General features: G+C 44.8%; 1 protein-coding gene across 1 annotated transcript in view; it reads left to right on the top strand.

Annotated features, from left to right (window-relative positions):
* Positions 1–12500, top strand: part of pik3c2b (phosphatidylinositol-4-phosphate 3-kinase, catalytic subunit type 2 beta) — a 66824-nt gene that overhangs the window by 35907 nt on the left and 18417 nt on the right. Inside the window, 10 exon segments of the mRNA XM_061728089.1 lie at positions 597–743; positions 846–879; positions 2336–2531; positions 3042–3164; positions 5048–5215; positions 7240–7354; positions 9095–9237; positions 9894–10082; positions 10190–10283; positions 11889–11983. Of these exon segments, the coding sequence (XP_061584073.1) occupies positions 597–743; positions 846–879; positions 2336–2531; positions 3042–3164; positions 5048–5215; positions 7240–7354; positions 9095–9237; positions 9894–10082; positions 10190–10283; positions 11889–11983 (1304 nt within the window).

The raw sequence follows: 12500 nt of genomic DNA on the forward strand, positions 1-12500 counted from the left end.
CACGCACGCACGCACGCACGCACGCACGCACGCACGCACGCACGCACGCACGCACGCACACACACCTACGCACACCTATACACACACACACCTACACACACACACCTACACACACACACACACACACACACACACACATCACTAATCTGGGCCGTTATGTGACACCATACTGGTCGTAGTGAAATGCCAGTTCCTCATGCAGCGTAGTTTAGTAACTGTATAATTAGTGATGCACCCATCAGGAGGGCCGCTCACCGATCAGAATCAGTAACTGCCGATCCCGATATTGCCGATCACAGCGGGAAATCCATAAATTCGTCAATAGTGTTGTCTCATACGCACAACACTGACATTGTATTATTAGGTATAAAAATTAGGAGATGAGAAAGTATCTGTAAGCCATAATCAGCAATATTAAAATAATAAAAGGCTTGCAATATTTCAGTTGATTTGTAATGAATCCAGAATATATGACATTTTAGTTTTTTTAATTTTATTACAGAAAATAAAGAACTTTAACACAATATTCAAATTTTCTGAGACAGTCCTGTACATTTATATCGGAGTGAGACAATTTCCTTTCTTCCTCTGTGAAGGCAGAGCTACCGCTCCACGTGGAGCGTCTGGTCCAGTCGGTGAAGGCTCTCTGCAGCTCGCTGGCGGCCGTGGAGACGCCTGACGTGACGGCCGCCCTCAGCCAGCTCCCAGCATGCCCCTGTCGGCTGCAGCCCAAGGTCCTGAAGGTGAGGCGTGGACGGAAAGCGTCGGGCCGTTTCCTCCTGACAAAAGTCCCGGATCACGTGATCATTCCTCTTTTGTCTTTTCTTCTCCATGTTTCCTCCCAGGATGCTTCAGTGCTGGCTATCAGAGAGAACAGAGGTATGATCACTGCTGTACACGTCTGGACACACAAGGGTGGCAGGGGCATTCACGTGGCACAGGATTTCTTTTTTAGGGGTTTAATCAAGTATAAAAGGAATGCGTAGACGTCACAGATGCGACTTCACAGCGGGTTACGCCCACTGAGTGTCAGAAAGACTGAGTGTCGGAAAGACTGAGTGTCGGAAAGACTGAGTGTCAGAAAGACTGAGTGTCGGAAAGACTGAGTGTCGGAAAGGCTGAGTGGCAGAAAGACTGAGTGGCAGCGTAAACTTTCAGTTTGAGCAACTGGAAAACATCTAAAATGGGAAAAAGCTGTTGTGCGATCGACTGTACTCATAGATTTAGCAAGAAATCAGAGTTATCGTTTTACAGACTTCCGAAAAATAAGCTTAAGAGAGACAAATGGATCGCTGCAATTCACAGAAACAACTGGATTCCAGGCACTGAAATGTGGATTTGTGGTTCCCATTTTGTATCAGGTAATGTTGGATTTTTGGGTAGCTAACGTTAAACGGTCAAATCATAAAGTTCAGTGTCCTCATCACTTTAATTTCTACAACAAATCCTGCCTTGAAGTCGGACCAAGCATCAAGACTTTTGTATCTTCAAGCTTTGCTTCGTGTATTTCCCCGGTGTAGAAATTAAGTACAAATAAATATCAGGAAACTGGATTCGTGGACAAATATTAATGTCCATGGACCACTGGTTCTTGGTAACTGTACCAAATATTAATGTCCATGGACCACTGGTTCTTGGTAACTGTACCAAATATTAATGTCCATGGACCACTGGTTCTTGGTAACTGTACCAAATATGAATGTCCATGGACCACTGGTTCTTGGTAACTGTACCAAATATTAATGTCCATGGACCACTGGTTCTTGGTAACTGTACCAAATATTAATGTCCATGGACCACTGGTTCTTGGTAACTGTACCAAATATTAATGTCCATGGACCACTGGTTCTTGGGGTAACTGTACGGGTCACTGTCAAGTCCAACTGACTTTAATTTAAGCTGATAATCAGCTGTTATCCCGTCTTCTCCAGTAGTTGCAGCTGTTTTTGCTGATGTTTTGCCAGTGCGGGTAAGGGGGCTGGTCCAGTGACGTCAATGCAAACCCTCTATTACCAAATGTTTCCTTCACTTTGAAGTTATATTTGTTTCCATTTGTCTCATTTTCTTGTCATTAAAAATCATTACATTTTTATTGCTAAAGTTACTCAACTACTATATAATCTAATTTTTGTCCCTATCCTCTCTTTCCAGTAGTAGTTGGGGGGGTGGGGGCATGATGTTATTCAATTAAATTCAAAATGCTTTATTAACCCGTGAAGGGCAATTGACTAACTAATTCACTTATTCAAAACTACTCACTGTCCTGGAAGTCTCTTCTCTTCTCTGAACTCTGAGCGTTAGAGTGTAATCTCCGTGTGGTGTGTCTGCCCTGCAGACAGAGTGGTGGAGCGGCTCACCGCCGCCATCCTGGACCTGGTGGAGCTGTACTGCAGCACCTTCAACGCCAACTTCCACACCGTCCCGCAGAGCCAGAGCTGCACGGCGCCGGTGCAGGAGGCCGGCGTGGTCACCAACGTGCTGTCCTTCAGCGTGTACGCCGCCCACCGCATCCCCATCACCTGGGCCGCCAGGTAGAGCCGCACAATCACACCCACCACGTTACCATGCAGTCAACATTCAGGTTATTGCTAGGGTTATTGCTAATATTACGGTGACTGAAACATTCAGAATATTCCGTTTACATGGAAATTAATCATTCGGGATAGTTTAAGATTAAGATTCCCAGAATATTCACATTTTTTGAGATAGGATATTTGAGTTTTCTTAAACTGTAAGCCATGATCAGCAATATTAAAATAATAAAAGGCTTGCAATATTTCAGTTGATTTGTAATGAATCCAGAATGTATGACATTTTAGTTTTTCTAATTGCATTGCAGAAAATCACAATATTCAAATTTTCTGAGACAGTCCTGTATGCCTGTTTGCTCACGCATGGAAACAGATTATTCTGAATGTTTCAGTAACCGGAATATTGACCGTAACCCGGATTTTAACTGCTTGTAAACGTAGTCCCAGCGGCAGGTACTGCATGAGTCTGGGCTGTGGACGTTAACTCCTGCTCTGCTCTCTCGTCGGCAGTTACGAGGGCTTCTTCCTGTCCTGCTCCCTGACCCACGGCGGGGCGGAGCTGTGCGCGCCGCAGCACACCAGCAAGCAGTCGGTCAGCAAGTACCTGTTCCACCTGGTGGTGTGGGACCAGAGGTGAGAACTCACGCACCATCAGCAGCCGCTCCACTTCTATCAGGGTTCAGACGCTTGGAAAAAACCTGGAAAAGTCAGGGAATTTGAAAATGTCATTTTCAGGTCCTGGAAAAGTTTTGGAAACATAAGTTCACCCCAAAGGTTTTGGAAAAGTCAGAGAATTTATTTTACTCACTTAATGTTAACATTTAGTAATAACAGCCTATAAGGTAGATTTAAAATTGATCAATAAATATTTTGTATAGAAAAGTCTGGCGCGTTCTCACGCGTGACGTGCCGAGCATCGGTTAGTATTACAGTTATTAGTTATATTAGATTACTATACAACATATACTGCAACATATTGCTGGTATATCAGTGTTAGTTTAAACATGTTTATTTTGTATAAAACCATAATTGTCATTAGATCTCCACTGTAGTGACTTTTTACATAGTTTTATTCCTATATTTCATTCGTACATTGTTTTAGAGGTCATGTATAGTCATGGAAACTTGCTGCCAAGTCATGGGAAAGTCATGGAAATGTGTTGGTTAAAATGTGTATGAACCCTGTTCTATGACATGAATAATAAACAATTTGTACGGCACCTTTTATAACACAGTTACAAAGTTTTGTATAGTAAAATCTTCAAGCAAAAAAATAAAAAAATCCCCAAGGCAAATAAAAGAAGTGACATGTACTTGTGAACGGACCTTGGGTTCTACTGGCTGTGGAGAGTTCAGAGATCAGAACCCGTCCAGCTGACGAGCCGTCACACTGTTGCATTATGCATTTATCCAATTCAATTTTATTTATATAGCGTCTATTACAACAGAAGTTGTCTCTAGGATCTTTCCAGAGACCCAGAACATAAACCCTCGAGCAATTATTACTTAAACAATGGTAGGTAAAAACTCCCCTAGTGGGAGAAAAACCTTAAGCCAAACAGTGGGAAGGAAAAACTTTTTATGACATTTCCAGCGCTTTTCCACTAGTACCTACTTAGCCCAACTCGACTCGCCCTCGTTTCTTTTCAATACCCAGATCAGAAGTAGGAGGTTGGAGAAGCTGCTGTGACGTATTTAATTGTGTATCTAAAGGAAAAAGACAACAACACTAAAGATGTAGAACCTGGAGGAGATGATAGATGTGCTGCTGGGTCTATGGATTGTGTTTGATATCAAGTTAAAAAATGAGAGTGAGAGAAGTTTCAAGCAGCGGCGCTTTTTTGTTAGTTTGTCTCTGTGCTGCTGAACAGTCATCTGGAGCTGTGAGCAGCTATGAAGAGACAGAGCTCCTGGTAGATCTGGTCGTTCCTTATCTCCGTCTAGATCTTTTTAATTCTCTCCTCAGCACCAGGTTTATGAACATCTGACCCTCAGAGTTGGATCAAACAGACTTTTGCTGCCATTGTCTGTTGAATAAAATGAACCAGAATCCGTCAGAGTCTCTTTCTCTGATTTCCTCCTCCTGACTCAGACGTCTGACTCCAACCCCCCGACCAATCGGTGGCCTGTAGTGTGATGATGTCAGATACAGCCGACTCAGCAGCTTAGAACATCGGCAGAATAGATACAGAAAAGTATCTACTCAGCACATTAGACCCCTGGTGAGAAAGAACCAAACTGAGGAGAGTCGAGTCGGGCTGAGTAGGAACTAGTGGAAAATAACTGTCAGGTATGGTGATTTTTATATGAAGATAAAATGGTGTCATCAGCATAAAAGAGCTGTCTTGTCTGTGAGTTATATGTCCCAAAAAAAAAGTGGTCCTAAAAGCGAGCCCTGAGGCGTACGTACGGGGTCGTAACCGTTCCCCCTCTCCCTCTCCCTCTCCCTCTCCCTCTCCCTCTCCCTCTCCCTCCCTCTCCCTCCCTCTCCCTCTCCCTCCCTCCCCCTCCCACAGGGTGTGCTTCCCCGTGCAGATCAACCAGCTCCCCCGGGAGTCCCAGCTGACGGTGATGCTGTACGCCAGCCCGCTGCCGCCCCCCGGAGGAACGGAGGACAAGGTGAAGCAGCGGCGCGGCGCCGAGGCGCTGGGCTGGGTCACCATGCCGCTCTTCAACTTCAGACAGTGAGGCTGCTTCTGGATTCTTTTGATTTGAAGATTTTATTTCCAACATGCATGTTAAAAAAAGAATACAAAAAAGTATCAGTACATATATATATAAATATATATATATATATATATATATATATATATATATATATATATATATATGTATATATATATGTATATGTGTGTGTGTATGTGTATATGTATGTGTATGTATATGGGGCAGACCTCACGGATCCACCAACATGTTCCAAACAGAGTAGGATTGAAGTAAACACTTATCCAGTCCTACCCCTGAACCTTACATACATTCTTACATATAACAAGAGTTTCAATAAACTTACTTATAAAACACTCATAACCAAACACCCCTACTTTAATAACTATTCAATATAGTGATATAATACTCAATTATATGGATATATAAATATAGTCAAAAACAAAGCAAACAAAAGAAAAGAAAACAAACGCCCAGCATTTAGTTGTGCTACTATGTATGTATGTAATAATAGAAGTAATTATAATGCATAGTATTTATATATATATATATATATATATATATATATATATATATATATATATATATATATATATATATATATATATATTATTATCATTACTTAACTATAATACTTCAATATAATAGAGAACAATAGACAGCAATGGTATAACAATATACTTGAATAACTACCGTATAGAAGAGTAGATATGTCCCTTATTTGTATTTCTGAAAGGTGGCAGGTCACCCTCGCGTTAGTGTTTCCTGTCTCATGACGAGACGGCCGCTCACGTCGGCCGGTAACAAGGTCACCAGGATCATTCTCGTGTTTCAGCCTCTGCATGAGCTGCTACAAAGACTGCTCTCTAACATCACAGCGTTGTTGTTCCTGCTCATCACTCAGCAGTAGAACAGTGAGGAGGCAGCAGATAGGGTTGCCAACTCCCTTTAAAATAAATCAGGGACAAGTGCAGGGTCAACCCGGTTGCCTTCACCCTTCCTGGCGTGGTGAATTTTCTTCAGCCCCTTTTTTTGTGAGTGAAACGATTTTTTAACTATTTGTCTCAAACTTGAATTGAATTAGATGCATATTTTTGAATGCCATGAACACATGGAAAACAAATTATTATCCAGCAATTCACTTTAATACAAAATAACAAGATGAACTGAATAAAATAAGTATCTTTCTTAAACAGAAACCTGTCCTGCTTAACTTAAAATTGTATAAATTAATATAAAACAATAGAAAGAAAGCAGAACATCCATTCTGTAATAGTGCACATTTTTAGTTCAATAACAAAAGTGCAAACAAAGTCTGTAGAAAACTTCTACAGTTGTAGTAAAACAGAAAAAAATAACTCATGAACTCAACAGCTCAATGCCATTTTCCATTGGCATGTTATGACTATTTTCTGACTCTCACAGTAATACGGGACAAAGTGCGTCCCTTTTCAGCTCAATACGGGACGTACTTTAGTTTATACAGGACTGTCTCAGAAAATTAGAATATTGCGATTTTCTGTAATGCAATTACAGAAACAAAAATGTCATACATTCTGGATTCATTACAAATCAACTGAAATATTGCAAGCCTTTTATTATTTTAATATTGCTGATCATGGATTACAGCTTAAGAAAACTCAAATATCCTATCTAAAAAAATTAGAATATTCTGGGAATCTTAATCTTAAGCTGTAAACCATAATCAGCAATATTAAAATAATAAAAGGCTTGCAATATTTCAGTTGATTTGTAATGAATCCAGAATGTATGACATTTTTGTTTTTGTAATTGCATTACAGAAAATCACAATATTCTAATTTTCTGAGACAGTCCTGTAAATATGGGACAATTCCGTTTTTCAAGGGACGGTTGGCAACCCTACGACAGCAGCTTCCCGTTGAACTCCTGATTTCAGATCCAGTCGTTTGAATCTGCTTACTCCGGTGAAGTGGATGTTTCAGTTCCTGTCATCAGTCGGAGTCTCCCCAGCTCTCTCTCGTCTCTGAGAGCAGAAGCTCACCTGGTTTCTGTCTCTCTGCAGCGTTCTGACCTGCGGCAGGAAGCTGCTGGGTCTGTGGCCGTCGACGCCGGGGGGAAGTGGGAACGCCCGCAGCAGCTCCCCCAACTTCAGCCAGCCGGACAGCGTCATCCTGCAGGTGACGCCTGAACACGCACAGAGCTGGGAGGGAGATGATGACACGGGGAATGACCATGTCAGGTTGACAGGACCGGCAGAAGCAGTAGTGGAGCATATCAGAGCTAAAACAGAAACAAACGCCGCTTCAAATAAAATAGACCCTTGGCAAATGAAATAAACGCTGGAAACAAAAAGAAACGCTGCTGCAAATAAAATAAAAAAACAACGCAAATAAAAAAGCCACAACGGAAGTGAATTATCGGGGACTATTTATGCTGATGCACCGGTGTTTTTGGCCTAACACATTAAAAATGACACGTAGCGACGTTGAACACTAACCTTTTCTCCTTCGTTGTTCTTCCTATTCCTCGCTCTTCCTATTCTATCCTTTTCATCTTCTTCTTCTCCTCTCACGTAAAAAACACCGGTGCATCAGCAAAAATAGTCCCCGGTAATTCACTTCCGTTGTGGCTTTTTTATTTGAGTCATTTTTTTTATATTTGCAGCGGCGTTTGTTTCTGTTTGCAGCGTTTCTCTTATTTTCAGCAATGGCGGGTCTCGGCCACCGTATGCTCCCACCACTCGTCCCAAACAGAGCTCAGAGCTCATGCAGCTCCTCCACCAGCTCTGGACTCCCCTGTGAGCTGGGGGGTCCTGGTGTGGCCACATCTGAAAAGTTGGCATTCAGAAAGAAAAGAGGAGAAGCTCTGCCCACCTGACTGCTGTGGTTCTTTCCCACCAGGGGTCTAACGTGCAGAGTAAATACTTTTCTGTATCTATTCTGCCGAGGTTCTAAGCTGCTGAGTCGGCTGTATCTGACATCATCACACTACAGGACACCGATTGGTCGTTGTTTTGACCTTTGTGCTGTCTTCAGGTCAAGGAAGGAGGAAGAGAAGAAGGGAGGAAGGAAGGAAGGAAGGAAGGAAGGAAGGAAGGAAGGAAGGAAGGAAGGAAGGAAGGAAGGAAGGAAGGAAGGAAGGGAGGGAGGGAGGGAGGGAGGGAGGGAGGGAGGGAGGGAGGGAGGGAGGGAGGGAGGGAGGAAGGAAGGAAGGAAGGAAGGAAGGAAGGAAGGAAGGAAGGAAGGAAGGAAGGAAGGAAGGAAGGAAGGAAGGAAGGAAGGAAGGAAGGAAGGAAGGAAGGAATGGAGGGAGGGAGGGAGGGAGGGAGGAAGGAAGGAAGGAGAAAGAAGGAAGGGAGAAAAGAAGGAAGGAAGAATAAAAAGAAGAAAAGAAAGAAGGAAGGAAGGGAGAAAAGAATGGAGGAAGGAAGGAAGAATGAAAAGAAGGAAAGAAAGAAGGAAGTAAGGAGGGAAGGAAGAATGAAAAGAAGAAAAGAAAGAAGGAAGGAAGGGAGAAAAGAAGGAAGGAAGGGAAAAAATAGGAAGGGAAGAAGGAAGGAGAGAGCGGAAGGAAGGAAGGAAACAAGGAAAGAAGGAAGGAAGGGAGAAAAGAGGAAGGGAAGAAGGAAGGAGAATTAGGTCATTTTGACCCGAAGACAGCACAGGGGTTAAATTTATATCAAATAAATCCCACAGAACAAGCAGCAGATATATCAACTCATCCACGTTCTCCGTCTTTGGCGCCTTTACTTCGTTTGTGTCGCACAATCAAATATGTCACAACAGCTTCACTCCAACCTCCTACTTCTGATCTGGGTATTGAAAAGAAACGAGGGCGAGTGGAGTGGAGTCGGCTCAGTAGGTGCTAGTGGTGACATCTGTCCCCCGTCTCCCCCGTCTCCCCCGTCTCCCCCTCAGGTGGATTTCCCCACGTCGTCCTTCGAGGTTCGCTTCAGCACTCCTCCTCCCGCAGAGTTCTGTCCTCAGTACGACTTCAGCCGGCTGGACACCGTGAGCCAGATCCAGCTGCAGGACGTGCTGCACAAGAAGGCCTTCTTCTGGTGGGTCTGCACACGCGTGGCTGTGGGGGAGTGTGTGGTGTCTGCTGTGTAACGGTGTGGTGTCTGCTGTGTAACGGCGTGGTGTCTGCTGTGTAACGGTGTGGTGTGTGGTGTCTGCTGTGTAACGGCGTGCTGTGTAACGGTGTGGTGTGTGCTGTGTAACGGTGTGGTGTGTGGTGACTGCTGTGTAACGGTGTGGTGTGTGGTGACTGCTGTGTAACGGTGTGGTGTCTGCTGTGTAACGGCGTGGTGTGTGGTGTCTGCTGTGTAACGGCGTGGTGTCTGCTGTGTAACGGCCTGGTGTCTGCTGTGTAACGGCGTGGTGTCTGCTGTGTAACGGCCTGGTGTCTGCTGTGTAACGGTGTGGTGTCTGCTGTGTAACGGTGTGGTGACTGCTGTGTAACGGCGTGGTGTGTGGTGTCTGCTCTGTAACGGTGGAGTGTGTGGTGTCTGCTGTGTAACGGCGTGGTGTGTGGTGTGTAACGGCGTGGTGTGTAACGGTGTGGTGTCTGCTGTGTAACGGTGTGGTGTCTGCTGTGTAACGGCGTGGTGTGTGGTGTGTAACGGTGTGGTGTCTGCTGTGTAACGGCGTGGTGTGTGGTGTCTGCTGTGTAACGGTGTGATGTCTGCTGTGTAACGACGTGGTGTGTTTTCAGGCTGACGGTGGAGGACAAGCGTCTGCTGTGGGAGAAGAAGGCCTTCTGCCAGGCGGAGAGCGCGGCGCTGCCGCTGGTCCTGGCCAGCGCCCCCTGCTGGCAGTGGGCCTGTCTGCCCGACATCTACGCCCTGCTCAGGCAGTGGGCCTGTCTGGGTCACCTGGACGCCCTGGGACTGCTGCACGCCTCGTGAGTCCTCCCCCCGTCCTCACTCACACACAACATCAAGCTCTTGGAGCTCTCTGAGCTCTCTGAGCTCTCTGAGCTGATCACCTGACTGGTGTCCGTGTCCTCAGGTTCCCGGACCAGGAGCTGAGGAGGACGGCGGTCCAGTGGATGGACTCCATCTCCGACTCGGAGCTGCTGGAGTTCCTGCCTCAGCTGGTGCAGGTAAAGCCTGATTGATGGTCCGTGTTAAATCAACGCAGAGCCTACACCGTAGGGTACGTGGGAGCAGAGCCGTCTGGGAGATTTGTGACACCCTGTGCGAAATGGCCGGGGGGGGCTCGCGCAAAATTTTTGGGTTTTTCGGGTCTGATCGGGTGTCAATATGCGCAATTTTAACTCTCCAATTAGCAAAATACTGGATACCTTCCCCTGCCTCATCATCATCTCTTGCCTCGACGCGGGCCCCCACGGCTGCTTGAGACCCGGTCGGATCGGTGATTTTTGTAACAAATGTATCAAACGAGCCTTTCAGAGAGGCATTAAACTCTTCCATTTTCTTTAGTTTTTTTCTTTTTTCATCCCCTGATGGAAATTTCCTGAATATGTCTCGTTCTCTCGACATTGTGTGACAGTTTGTTCCAACTCCACCGTCTGGATCAGAGCAGCTTGTGTCTGCGCTTGGTCTGATCAGTTGTATCGAACAACAGACACGCGCATCATTGCACATATATTTATTGATATGCACAGACTAGTACACATTTAGGTCTGTAATGGAACGTGACTGTTGATATTTATAAGGGAAAGAAGGAAAAAAAATGAAAAAAAAAAAAAAACGGACCATAGCGCGAGGCCCCGCGCGGTCGCGTGGTTCGCACACCCCTTGCGGCGGCCCTGTGTGGGAGTTTCTCCGTAGCCTGACCTGCACCTCCCAAAAAATGGAACAACGCCGACCAAGAGGGCTGTGATTGGCTCGCTTGGTAGCAACGCATTTCCGGTTCGTGAGCAAGTCGTGAACTTTCAGCGCTCTTTTCTTCGTGTGTGTGTGATTTATTTATTTTTTTGGGGAGGTTGTTTTGGTTTTTTGCACAGTAGTTGTCCTTATCTCTTTCAGTACGTTTCCATGCAGCAGTTCAATCGGGTTTCTGATCGTATAAGACATCGTTTGGACTATTGAACTGCGTGTAAACACCTGAACCCGATCTACTTCGGACCTATTTCTGCAACACCTAGAGCAACACCTAGATAACTCGTTCACAGTCGGAATTTTAACGCCATGTATACGGAGACATCAGATATTGCAGTCTGAGCATGCTGGAGAATTTCCTCTGGGGCTTCACCCGGAAGTGAAAGGAGACAGTGCATGTTAAATAGTTGTTTAAACACCTTTAAAAAGATGGTGAAAGAGATAACAGAAGCTTCATCAGGACACCGGAGCAGATCAAAATAAAGTGGAAAAATATACGGAAGGCGTAACATTGGCGCCAAACAAAACAACCGTCAACCGGAAGTGGCTCTTTGTTGAGATGGTTACAATGGTTACCATGGTTACAGCGCCACATAGGGTCACGGAGTCTTGGGGTTTTGCACGAAATGGAGTGACGTAGAAGTCCGAAGGGTTCACGACGGTGTCACGGCAACGGCGTAGGTTTCTGGTTGGTTTAACGCAGAACCTTAAATCAGCCTTAACTCTGCAGACACCCCCCCTGAAACCTCCTCTGGGGGTCACATGACTTTTCCACTCAAGAGCCCCACACGTGGTCCAGCCCCACGGACGGACAGCTCATCTGAGGTTTACTGTATACCTGTCCGTCTGTCTGTCTGTTCCAGGCGCTGAAGTACGAGTGTTACCTGGACAGCTCTCTGGTTCGCTTCCTCCTGCGGCGAGCCATCGGAGACGTTCGCATCGCTCACTACCTCTTCTGGTGAGATCTGTGGTTTATCTCTCTCTCTCTCTCTCTCTCTCTCTCTCTCTCTCTCTCTCTCTCTCTCTCTCTCTCTCTCTCTCTCTCTCTCTCTCTCTCTCTCTCTCTCTCTCTCTCTCTCTCTCTCACAAACACACAGTACTCCAGTTGTAAAAAATAATATCAGGGGGGATGGTGGATTTGATCATATGGGGACAGATAATTTGTGCTGATTACAAATAATATAATATATTACAAATAATAGCAGTGACCAAAACAGCTGCAGAAATACTGCAGGAATGACATAGCAGCAGTTAAATGCAGCCTTCTGTAAGCTTTAAATATCCACTGGGCTTACATCAAATACATCAAAACACAACAATAAAAAACACTTTTCTGAACTTATCAATATGACTCTGTCCTTCACAGGATAAGTAAAATGGATCACTGCAAAAACTCACAATCTTAACAAGAATATTTGTCTTATTTCTAGTTAAAATGTCTCATTTTAGTAAAAAAAAATCTCATTACACTTAAA

Source organism: Cololabis saira, chromosome 8 (genome assembly GCF_033807715.1).
Source record: "Cololabis saira isolate AMF1-May2022 chromosome 8, fColSai1.1, whole genome shotgun sequence".
NCBI classification, from domain to species: domain Eukaryota; kingdom Metazoa; phylum Chordata; class Actinopteri; order Beloniformes; family Belonidae; genus Cololabis; species Cololabis saira.